The following is a 12057-nucleotide window of genomic DNA, read 5'->3' as shown; positions in this document are numbered from 1 at the left end:
ACTTCTTTGGGTGTGTGTGTGGGTGGCACCTGAATGTGTATCTGCACCGCTTGGGAGCCTGGTACCCGAGGAAGCCAGAAAGGAACATTAGACACCAGAAACTGAAGTTACGGATGATTGTGAGCCCCCGTGTGGATTCTGGGAACCAAAACCCCGTCCTCTGCAAGATAAGCAATAGCAAGTGCTCTTGACCACAGAACCATCACTACAGCTACAGTCCCTTACTCCTATCTTAAACATTGGTTATTTTTCTAGAACACTCTTTAGTTCTTTATATCTAGCTACTTGTAGAGTATTTGCCTGCATATGTGTGTACAAGTGTGTAGCGCACACGGCTAGACATCTTGTTAGATCTGCATGTGTGTACAGTGTGCAGTGCACACGGCTAGACATCTTGTTAGATCTGCATGTGTGTACAGTGTGCAGCGCACACGGCTAGACATCTTGTTAGATCTGCATGTGTGTACAGTGTGCAGCGCACACGGCTAGACATCTTGTTAGATCTGCATGTGTGTACAGTGTGCAGCGCACACGGCTAGACATCTTGTTAGATCTGCATGTGTGTACAGTGTGCAGCGCACACGGCTAGACATCTTGTTAGATCTGCATGTGTGTACAGTGTGCAGCGCACACGGCTAGACATCTTGTTAGAGCTGGATGAAAGTGGAACTGTGATTGATTGTGGGCCACCAAGTGGGTGTTGGGAGTGGAACCTGATCATCTGCGAGAGCAACAAATGTTCTTAATTCTCTCCAGCCTGTAGAGCCCTTCTTAATATTGTTGTTCTTTTGATTTGAGTGTTTTTGTTTTGTTTTGTTATTTGTTGCCTTGTTTTTATTTCCCTCTTTTTAAGTGGGACTTCTTATAGCCTACTTTAAATCTCCCTCCTTTTACCTATATAGTTCTGGGATTATAGATGTGAGCCGACTTACCAAGTCTGTGTTACTCATTTTAACAAAGACCCCTCAAAATGGACATTGTTGGTTGTTTTGTTGGGGGTTTTGTCATTATTTAGTGAGAAGCATGGAAACTGTGCTCACAGTCTTTGTGTGTGTAGGAAACAGTTCTTTCAGAAGACATGCTTTTACATCAGACTCAGTGTAAACAAGAGTCACTACAGTTGCTAGAGGGGTGTGTTCTCTAACCAGATAAACAATCACTGGTTCTGAAGCCATTCCTGCAGAAAGCTGGCTTACTGGCAAGTCTCTGCCTAGTAAGAGAAAATCATGGGCATCCAAGATGATTGCTGTTATCACTTGTTTATTGTTTCCCAAGCCGTGACTTTACTTTACAGAAGTTGTCTTTGAACTTAGAACTCTATTCTATCCCTTCAGTGACTGGAAATTCAGAGTGCTTCTTAACAGTGGGTTAAACTTTGAGAAAGTAAAGATACTTGTTATATTGTGAGGAAATAAAATAATTTATTATTGAGAAGGGAAAAGGCATGTACCTCTTATGTAATAGCAGTGGTAATTAAGGAAACATGTCTAGGACCGCAGCATAGTGCATATATGCTGTGTCTTGGTTCATTTGTTTATTGTTTTTCCATGGGGTGATTGGGAGGTGAGATGAGATCATTTTTACATAGTCCTCAGAACTAGACAGTGGTGGTAGTGTTATATTCTCTCTCAAGTCACAAATCACTTATTTGAAAAAGCATACAGTCTTGCCTAATAAGAAAGAGTAAGCAAAGGATGGTGGTAAATGTTTGAAAGCATCCAGTATTAAAATGAAATCTTATAAATCATGATAATAATTGTGCATTGTAAAATATGAGGTTTGTGTACACATGATTGGAATAAAATGTAACAACTTCTTTTTTTTTTTCAGTTGTTATACCACATCTACATAAATTAGCCTTGGTGAACAACTTACAAATTGTAGATTCGAAAAGACTGGACATCGCAATCCATCTTTTTGAAGCCTACAGTGCACTGTCCTGTTGCTGTATCCTTGCTGTGTTGAACTGTAGCTGACTGTGTATAACCCACCGTATAGTAAAGAACATAAGAACAGAGTGGACTTCTTTGAAAGTTTGGGTTCAACTTGCCGTACCTGTTTTACTCTAGCTATCTCATTATCTTTAAAGGTAGTTTTTAATCCTCTGTGTTGTATAATTTTAAAGCCTTGATACTTCACTATATAGTGAGCAAGAATGCAGGACAGAATGAAGTTAGGCTTTCATGTTCTGGTATACAGTGGAACACTATGAAATGTCACTCTGGAGAAGTCCAGAGCCAACACGGTCGTCATCTGTAGTAACAGCTGGGAGAGAAACATCCTCAAGGCCCATATCAACCCACTAGATTATAAATGATTAAACTAAGACTTAAAGACTGCAGTGAGAACTTCTGCTTTCCATAGTTACAAGCAAAACTGAACTGGAGTGTAGAGCTTTGACTGTCCTGTTGAGTGTTCTCCCTATGCTATGTTTAGTAAAGTAAAAGTAGGAAGGAAGAGAAGCCTCTGGCTCTCAGTAAAAGACAGCAGAGTTCAAGAAAGGGAACTAAGAGACTGGGAAGGGTGAAAGACTAAATTCTCAACAGAACCATGGAAATGCATGTTAGACAAATAAGGAGAGAATTATCATCTTTGCCCACAAAAAAAAGTAATTAAGCCTCCTAGTGATTCATAGGGGAAACGAGGTGACAGGAAGTGTTTCAGAGCACCATGGTTCTGTGTTGTATGCCAAGTCACAGTCCTCAGCAGAGGGGACAGCCATTTCAGTTAGGATAAATGTGCTCTCGAGTGCCACAGACACTCATTAGTTCTGGAATTGGTCTTTTTTAAATTGGTGTGTAACCGTGAAGGGTTGCTTTTGTTCAGAATAAATTAAGTTGTAAAAGCTGTGTATTGGGGAGCTGTAAGGCCCTCTGGAAATTAAAACTTAGAAAGTTGGATGCACTGATGAGTTCATTTTATTTTGAAGATTGATTACAAATGATCTATTTATGTGGATGGTGTAAGCCATGCTTTTTTTTATGTAGCATTTTTAATGTGTTTTTTAAATATTTATTTGTTATATATACAATATTCTGTCTGTGTGTATGCCTGAAGGCCAGAAGTGGGCGCCAGATGGTTGTGAGCCACCATGTGGTTGCTGGGAATTGAACTCAGGACCTTTGGAAGAGCAGGCAATGCTCTTAACCACTGAGCCATCTCTCCAGCCCTAAGCCATGCTTTTTATAACAGGCTAGATAGTCAGCAGGGATCTAATATTTTAGTTTGATAACTTAAGTGTCCATTTCCTGTTTAAGCTTTGTTCCACTAAAAGCAGAAGTCACTATCCCTCCTGATTCATCTTGTTGGATTTTCAACTTCGAGAAGATAGAGGAAGCAAATGAGGAACTGCTGTTGTGAGTTTGCAAGGAGAACTCTTCTTATGAAGAAGTGACAGGACCCTGGCCGGAGAGCTGTGATGGCCTGAGAATTAGAGACTCAGCTCTGAAAGTATTTGTTAGAAGTTAAGCAAAACTCATGTGTAATCTAGATTAGCTAATGGAGTTTATAGTGGAATATGCCTGAAGGAAAAGGGGAAAATCCAAGCACAACTTTAGCTCCATAAAACAGAATTTCTAAAGAAAAAAGCAGTGATTTTTGAACATAGACATTTACACAGAGCAATTATCAAGAGTTGTCAGTATGCACAAACGATTGCCGGAGTAATGAAGTTAAAAGGCCTTTGCCAGAACAAGAAGGGGGAGAGTCATCTAAGAGTAATACCTGATCAAGTCCTCTGTTCTCTATGACTTGCACCTTACTTGAATCAAGAGTGTGCTCACTAATAAGGTCCCATTGCCCAGAACTGACATAGGAAAGTTACATGTAACGCTGGGCCTAACAACAAATCAGAATGTTATGACAGGCTTAAAGGACATTAAAAACCCTTCAGGCTAGAGAGTAGTGCTTAGAGGTAAGGAGAAAATTTGACAGGGTGTGTGGCAAGAAGAGATGAATGAATGCATGTGGGTGCACTGGAGGCCAGAGGTTAATGTTGGGTGACATTTACATTGAGGAATTTTAAAGGGGTTATGTAGAAAGAAGGTCACAGATTGTATTTAAATGGACAGCGACAGGTTTTGTTTAGAAGGAAACTTTATCATAGATCTATGTAAAAAGCAGGAGTATCATAGGAAACTCTGAATGTCGTCTCTTGGCAGTCAGGTACTTGACCATTTACTGAGGTAGAAGTGGTTTTAGAGTCAGATAGGACTGAGTGGTATGTGTATGTTCAGTCCTTGAAAGGTGGTTTCATTTTTATGAGGAAAAGGCTGGCCCATTGTGAGTAGAAAGAATAACTTCCCTATTTTCTGGAAGTCCAGCCGTCCTGAGCCTCCGTGCCCATGGTTCCTTATAGCACTCTGCTATCCAAAGGTCACCACAGTTACATCCTGGAGGTGCTTTCCCAGTGTCTAGAATACAAGACTGCATCATGATTAGGCTGCAGCACATACCCATGTGGAGGTCCGAGGACAACTGTCCGGAGTTGCCCTCTCCCACCTTCACGCCGCTGCCAGAGACGGAACTCGGATCGCCTCCAGTTTGTGAACAGGTACTTTTACTCACTGAGCCATCTCGCAGGCCCCATGCGCATTTTTAATACCTATTAAATTTATAATTTATGCATTATAGGAGCTTTGTTTATGAGCATTGTAACCATTTTCAAGGAAATGGTAATATAATTCCTTTTTTTCCTAATGAAGCTCATGGTAATTTTTTTAATTAAGCCAGTTTAATAAAGGAACTCATTTACTTCATTTTTCTCTGGGACATGGTGCAGTATTAAACCAGAGCTAGAATAAGAATATTCCAGAATTAATGTGAATTTATAAGATGAATTTATTTTCTTGAGAAATGCACCTGGTTTTCGATTCTTTTGAATGTGGAGATAATGAACTAAAACTCAAAGATGACCAGGACCTAAAGTAAACTGAATGTGCTGTGTGGTTCATTCTGGACCAACAGAAAGTCATCTTAGCTGGACAGTGGTGGCACACACCTTTTATCCCAGTAGAGGCAGAGGCAAGCAGATCTCTGTGAGTTCAAGGCCAGCCTGACCTGCAAAGTGAGTTCCAGGACTGCCAGGGCTACACAAGAAACCCTGTCTTGAAAATCCCACGTCACTGGAGAGACGACTTAGTTTAGAGCACGGACTACTCTGCAGACTGTTCGTGTTCAAGTCCCAGCACCCGGGTGATGGCTCAAGTTCCAGGAGATCTAATGTCCCTTTCTGCCTTCCTTAGACACCAGGCACACAAGTGGTCCACACTCATACATGCAGGCAAAAATCCACACACAAAATGAAATTATTTTAATTAAAAAAGAAAGCAAGCAGGAAAAATGTGTATGCCTTAGACAAGTTACTCAACCTAAAGTGTCCAAGTGTGTTGTCCCTGACTGTGCTGCCGTTTGCATGAGGTCTGCTGTTACAGGTGGTGTCGTCCTCAGGCCGAGCACAGTGGGTCTCTGAAGAAGCTCCTCGGCATTTCTGATAATGAATGTACATCTTTTTCTAAATGTTTGCATTTAGAAAATCTTTTACAACCATTAAAAGTAATAATGTTATGAGCAACTTGCCTTTATCGGTTTTTTACATAACTTTCAGCTTAGCTGTCATGAAAATATTTTTATGTATGCAAGTGCGTGTGTGATGTGAAGGCCAGAGGTCAACCTCAGGCGTTGTTCCTCAGGAACCCTCCACCTTACTTTTGAAGACCGTGTGTCTCCCAGGTTTTCTGCTGTCTCTACCTCACTGAGGCTAGGATTGTAGGCACACCACTGTGGGATTGTAGGCACACCATTGGGGGATTGCAGGCACACCACTGTGGGATTGCAGGCACACCACTGTGGGACTGCAGGCATACCTTTGCACCAAGTTCTGAGGTGCAACTTAGGTTCTCATGCTTGTGCAGCAAGCACTTACCAATTGAACCTTTTCCTTGCCCACATAATTGAATGTTCTATGCATTGTTTTATTTATGTGATATTTAATAAAGTTATGGAATGTTAGAGATAGCACCAACATAAATAGATATGTAAGAATAAACTTAGGTGGGTAAGTCTTGGCATCAACCTTTCCCAAGAAGGTGCCGTTTATACAAGAAGCCTGACTGGAGAGTTTGCTATACTGAGGCACTATCTAAAAGGCTTCTTTCTATGTGATCTCTTCTCTGATGGACGCTGCTTGGTTTTTTTTTTTCTTTTCCTTGACTACCTTTCCTCAGTCATTTCAGAGGATTTAATGGTAAATCACTTTTTACCCGGCCTCAGATGTTTACGGACTGACATGGAACATCTGTCTCCAGAACATGAGGTAAGTGCCTGTGCCTAGCAGCACCAGGTTCCTGGGATTTACCTTCTCCTGTACTCACTCCTTTCTCCCTGTGTGAGGCTTATTACGACAGCCATGCGTAACACTGCTTAGTCTAGCTTGGCATTATTTTATGAATGCATTTACCAATTGTAATGCTGCAACAAATTCTTTAACATTTTGATCCTCTATAATTCTCTAAAGTAGGGATAACACAAGAAGAATTCAATATGGAAATCTCTATGGGAAATTTTATCTGTTACATGTAACGATCTTTGACCACTAACTTTCTTTAATTGAGTTCTTTCCCTATCTATCACTTATTTCTAACTCTGTGTCTTCCAGCTCTTTGTACCTGCTCCTGACTTCCACACTGTCAGCATATAGGCTTTTTTGCATGCCAGAGCCTTGGCCCAGTCTCTTCCCAGGGTTCCTAACACTCTGTCCTCTTCAGGTTTTTAGAATGGCTTGGACTGTGATTTGTAGCATAGTATTTGACAATGTTAACTGTATCTCACTAGAGTGACTTTTCTTATCAGGTTATTTTAAGTTCCATGATTAAAGAATGTGAACAAAAAGTAGAAAACAAGACTGTCCAAGAGCCTCAAGGGTAAGACATTTATTCTTTTTTAAGAATTTAAAGGTTAACCTGAATTTTTCTATCTAAATTTAATATCTATGGATATAATGTTTTATTTTGAGTTGTTTTATAGTCACTTATTTGGAAGACAAGAAAATTATTCAGGCCAGGCATGATGTGCATCCTTTAATCCTAGCACTTGGGAGGCAAAGGCAGGAAGATCTCTGCGAGTTCAATGCCAGGCTAGTCTGCAGAGTGATGTCAAGGGCAGCCAGGGCTACATAGTGAGACCCTATCTTGGAAGGAAGGAAGGAAGGAAGGAAGGAAGGAAGGAAGGAAGGAAGGAAGGGCGGAGGGAAGAAGGGAGGGAAGGAAGGAAGGAAGGAAACTGTTCAAGTCAGCATTTTGTAAAGTATTGAACCAATCATGAGAAATACTTAGGGACTTTAAGATTCAAATCTCTACCCTGTCTTTGTACCTTCCCTCTCAATATTATATGCACTCAGAGATAGGGGTGTGTGTGTGTGTGTGTGTGTGTGTATGTATGTGTGTGTGTGTGTGAGAGAGAGAGAGAGAGAGAGATTAGTGGGGGCACAGGTGTCAAAGGCACATACATGTGAAGAACCGAGGAAGACTTTCAGGAGTCTACCATGTGGGTCCAGAACTTGGGTTTTCAGGCTTGATGACAGGTGCTCACTTACTGAGTGATCTCTCCAGTCCCCAGCCTAGGAATCTTTAAAGGCCTCCTGAGACATTTCTGTTTGCTACTGGAGTACTTATAATTTATTACAGGAATGTTCACATGTGGGGATATTCTAGCCAAACTAATAGAATTCAAAGATTCAATGAATTATGGATTCAATTCAAGTTAGAATGTTGAACATTCAAAAATGGGAAGAATTTATATATGGGTTCATGTACTGTATTTTCAGTGAAGAATTACGGTTTTGTGCATCTAATCATAAAGAAAGCTCAAGCACAATTTCCTTTGAGGCTGACTGCTGAAATACTCATTTCATTCTATCAGTCATGAATTCTCACACATATAAATAGGCACATACACCTGGAGCCAGTACACATAAGTCTTTTGCCTCTGTAAAGTATTTGGAACTTTTCTTAACTTCCTATGAAAAAAGAGAGCTTCCCCACCCACTCCACTGTTTTAGCCTAGACTCTGCCTCCTGTGTGCTGGCTTGCCAGTGTACACCACCATGTCCATCTGAAGAATAAATGAATTCTAAAACGAGGCAAGTTGAACACTTGCAGCTTGCCACACGTTGACCTTTATTTGTTCATACACATTCCCTTATTTAATCCTCAGGACATTTTACAGTAGAAACTGCAAGCTGTGTGCTATAGACAAGGAGACGGAACCTATAAGATCTAAAGCATCTTCATCAAAACCACAAGGCAGTAAGCTGGTTTCCTGTCTGTTGCAGGACACTTGTTGGGGCACTTAAAAAAAGTGCTTGATCAGGGTTCTCTTCCTGTTAAGCAGTGTGATAATAAGCCATCTTTCATAGTCATTCAGATTGTGTTTACTTCCTGCACACTAGGCTGCTGTAAAGGAAAGAAGAAATTAATTTGAAGACAGTTAATTGAAGTTAATACAGCTAGTTGTTCAGAACACAGACACACACCCTGAAAGAGAATAGGATTGTTATCACAGTGCAAACCTCGCTGTGATATAATTTGCTCATTTGGGGAATAGGTAGTACCCGTGTTCCAGTTGTAAGAACTGAATGAAGTGGCTGAGCAGTGGTGGTGCACACCTTTAATCCCAGCACTTGGGAGGCAAAGCAAAGGGATCTCTGTGAGTTCAAGGCCAGTCAACAAAGTGAGTTCCAGGACATCCAGGGCTACCCAGTGAAACCCTGACTTGAAAAACAAAAAAACAAAAACAAAGATCCAATGAAGCAATAGAGTTAAAAGAAAAACTATATAAGTCTAGGAGAAGGATAGCTCCATGCAGCATGATGGCCTGAGTTCAATCCCCAGCACCCTGCTTTTGTGTTTTGTTTTGTGTTTTTTAAGGACATGGTAGTACATTCTTACAATTCAAGCTCCAAGGCGGTAGAGATAGGAGAATCCCTTGGGTTTTGTGTCTGCCAGACTAGCCAGATCACTAAGACCCAGGCCAGTGAGAGATCTTTCTTAAAAGAAGACCAAGTAGGCAAGTAAAAGAACAGCATTAACTACTAAGACTTTGAGAATGCTATCATGTCCCTCCCACTTGGCATCTGAGTAATCACAGGAGCCCTCTAAAGCAGGCTCATTGTGTAGATAAACAACTTCCCCAAGACTTCACAGCAGGAGAGTGGAGCCTAGGTTCTGTTCTCAACCATAGGTGATCTTAACTGTTGCTGCTCTTGTCATGTCAAATACCAAATCTAAGATGACACAGAAAAATCCCTCTTTACAGATCTCCATTTCCCTTGTAATGTAATGATCTGTTACTAACAGATGAAAACCTGGAGGGCCCCCAAGATGGCTCAGCAGGTTAAGGCACCTGCCACCAAGTCTGATGACCCCGGTGGCAGAAGGAGAAAACCACAGCTCTCCTGACCTCCACACATGTGCTGTGACCCAAAGTTTTAGTTGCTTTGCACTCATCTTAAATTTTCTTTTCTAGATCAATGTCAATTGCTGCAAGTTTAGTGAGTGAAGACACAAAGACCAAGTTTTTGAACAAAATGGGTCAGTTGACAACCTCAGGGGCCATGCTGGCCAATGTGTTCCAGAGGAAGAAGTAGAAACAGGAAGGGAGCCCCAGCGAACACTAAAGTGAACCTCAAGCAGACTGGCTCCTTGTACTTGAAGCGCTTACCTTTTTATTTCCTGAGCTTATGTTCTTGTGTTATAATTTTATCCTAACCTCCAAAGATATTTGCACTGCTTTTGATTATTACTGTGTATCTGTTGGTTTGGGAATTATAACTGTGGTAACAGAAACTTGATTTAAGAATCTGTACCAAGTCCCTATTCTATGTTCTTATTTTTGAGAATAACTTTTATATATAATATATATATATATGTATAGTGAAGAGGGGTTTTTTGGTTTTGTTTTGTTTCGTTTTTTTATTTTTGGATGGGATACTCGCAAATATCTGTATTATACTCTAAGCTATTACAATGGTACTTAAAATAATGTAAATTTGAAGTCATTGTATAATAAAAGTGGAGATTACTTAAGTATTTAAATTATGAAAGAATAATGAAGACTTTTTATTATTTCTTAACTGACTAGAAAGAGCCACCAGCATTACTCTGTGCCTTTTGGACTTGAGTTTGTGTATTCTGTAGGAATTACATATATTCCTTTCACACAGTATTTGAGGCTGCTGTGGTGAATTTGAATGACAGCTCCTACAATAAGTAGACAGTGATGAGACTTAAAACATGTCACATCTCTCTTCAAAATCCTGAAGTGCTGTTTGCTCTCCCAGCATTTAGAGCATACAATTGAATTACCCGAGGAAAAACAGCACTTGAGCATGGCGAGTAGCCAGGGTGAATTTCACAACATTTGTACCAGATTGAAGTGCTCAAAAAGAAATGTGCCGAGAAGAGCTAATAATTGTTTGTCCCCAGGTTGAAATTCACAAGAAAATATAAGTCTAAACTGTAATACCTACTTCCTGTAACACATTTAAGATGCTTATACTTTGCAGTTTACCTTTTCGTCCTGTCTGAGAAGTACTGAAACCTTTAGGACCTTTGGGGATTGCTTTTTCCCTTCTAACTGAAAGTGGCATTGGGTAAGATATGCTGCTTAGTCACCACTGATCCCTTCAACTCAGGGGCTGCTCCCATGCGTGTGTTGATGAACAGCTCACTGGAATTGGATGGTTGTCTACACAGTGACTCAGAGCATAGGAAAGGGGTGACTGATTTTAGGGGTTAATGCCAGGCCTTTTTAAAGAATGAATTATTTTGATAAAAAGAACTCATTTAAACACAGTTCATGCATATAGATGATTCTCATTTGTTGTATAAATTGGCTTTAATACACCTGGATTATATTCACTTACTGGGAAAGCTAGCTTTCCCACACAGTCAAAGCTTATAAAATAATTTTCCACAGGCTAAGCCATTTATTTCTTTTACCTATAGTGAAATTATTGAGTAGTCTTTCTGAACTGTTGGATTCTAGGCATTCCTGAGAAATTGAAAGTGGCTACCTTTCATGTCAAAATGTTGATCTGTTATAAATAAAATGTTTTGCATACTTGTTTTGGTTGCATATCTTGTTTTCATTTTGAAACACTATCCATATAAAAATTTAAAAAAATCATTTATTCATGAAAATACTCTGATATTTTAGAAATCTAATCTCTATAAATTCCTTATTCTAGTTTGGTTTTACTAATAAGGATTGTAGTGATATAAAACTAATACATTTCAGACATAATTCTAAAGTAAATGTTCATACACCTTTGAGCTATAGTGGGATATATCTCTGTTTGTTAACAGATGAGTAGATGCAGAAACCCCAGGAACTGGAGATTGTTCCAAGAATCAGTGCAGATATATGTGGCATGGTATTTATAGCCTGACATTAGTCTTCCATGTTTGGCAGGTCATTTTTAGATTGCTTACAATACCTAGTGCAATATAAACGCTTTGTTGATTATATTTCAGGAAGGAAATAATTTCTTTTTTAATATTTTATTAGTTCTTTGAGAATTGCATACAATGCGCTTTGATCATGTACCCCCAAAGTCATTTCAGATCCATCCCTCTTTTCCTATCCTCCCTTATGGGTTTTTGTTTGGTTGATTGATTGGTTATTTGGTTGTTTGGTTGGGTTTTGTTGGTTGGTTTTTGTTTGGTTGTCTTTTGTTAGGTTGGTTGGTTGGTTGTTGTCTGATTTGTTGGGGTTGGGGGGCGTTGGTTGTTGTTTGGTTGTTTTTTGTTCAGTTAGTTCTAATAAACCCATCAGTCTAGTTGATGCTGCCATACAGTCTTGGATGTGTAGCTTTCCACTGAAGAGCGTTCGACTTACCAGGGACTACAGTTTTAAAGATTACTGTTTAGGGGTTACTACAAGTATAAAAAATGTAGCTACTTCATATAGACAGTTTTTATGAGAATTTTTCAATTCATAGTTATGAAATCCATGAGTAGGGAGAATAGACTAATATATTTCTGTTATAATTTTTATTAA

The 12057-nt window shown here is 39.7% G+C and overlaps 1 protein-coding gene across 5 annotated transcripts in view; it reads left to right on the top strand.

The window, feature by feature from the left end:
• Positions 1-11121, top strand: part of Relch (RAB11 binding and LisH domain, coiled-coil and HEAT repeat containing) — an 85012-nt gene extending 73891 nt beyond the window's left edge. For all 5 annotated transcript variants that reach the window (XM_041647458.1, XM_041647440.1, XM_041647465.1 and 2 more), the window contains 4 exons: positions 1831-1947; positions 6225-6313; positions 6850-6920; positions 9523-11121. In XM_041647458.1, the coding sequence (XP_041503392.1) occupies positions 1831-1947; positions 6225-6313; positions 6850-6920; positions 9523-9643 (398 nt within the window). In that variant the 3' untranslated portion in view covers positions 9644-11121. The remainder of the gene's footprint in view (positions 1-1830; positions 1948-6224; positions 6314-6849; positions 6921-9522) is intronic.
• Positions 11122-12057: the final 936 nt, after the last annotated feature.

This window comes from Microtus oregoni, unplaced genomic scaffold (assembly GCF_018167655.1).
Source record: "Microtus oregoni isolate MIOR12 unplaced genomic scaffold, Mior012 000003F_ref0000135, whole genome shotgun sequence".
Classification (NCBI taxonomy): Eukaryota; Metazoa; Chordata; class Mammalia; order Rodentia; family Cricetidae; genus Microtus; species Microtus oregoni.
The sequence above is the reverse complement of the archived record's forward strand: the minus strand, read 5'-3'. Positions and strand labels throughout refer to the sequence as shown.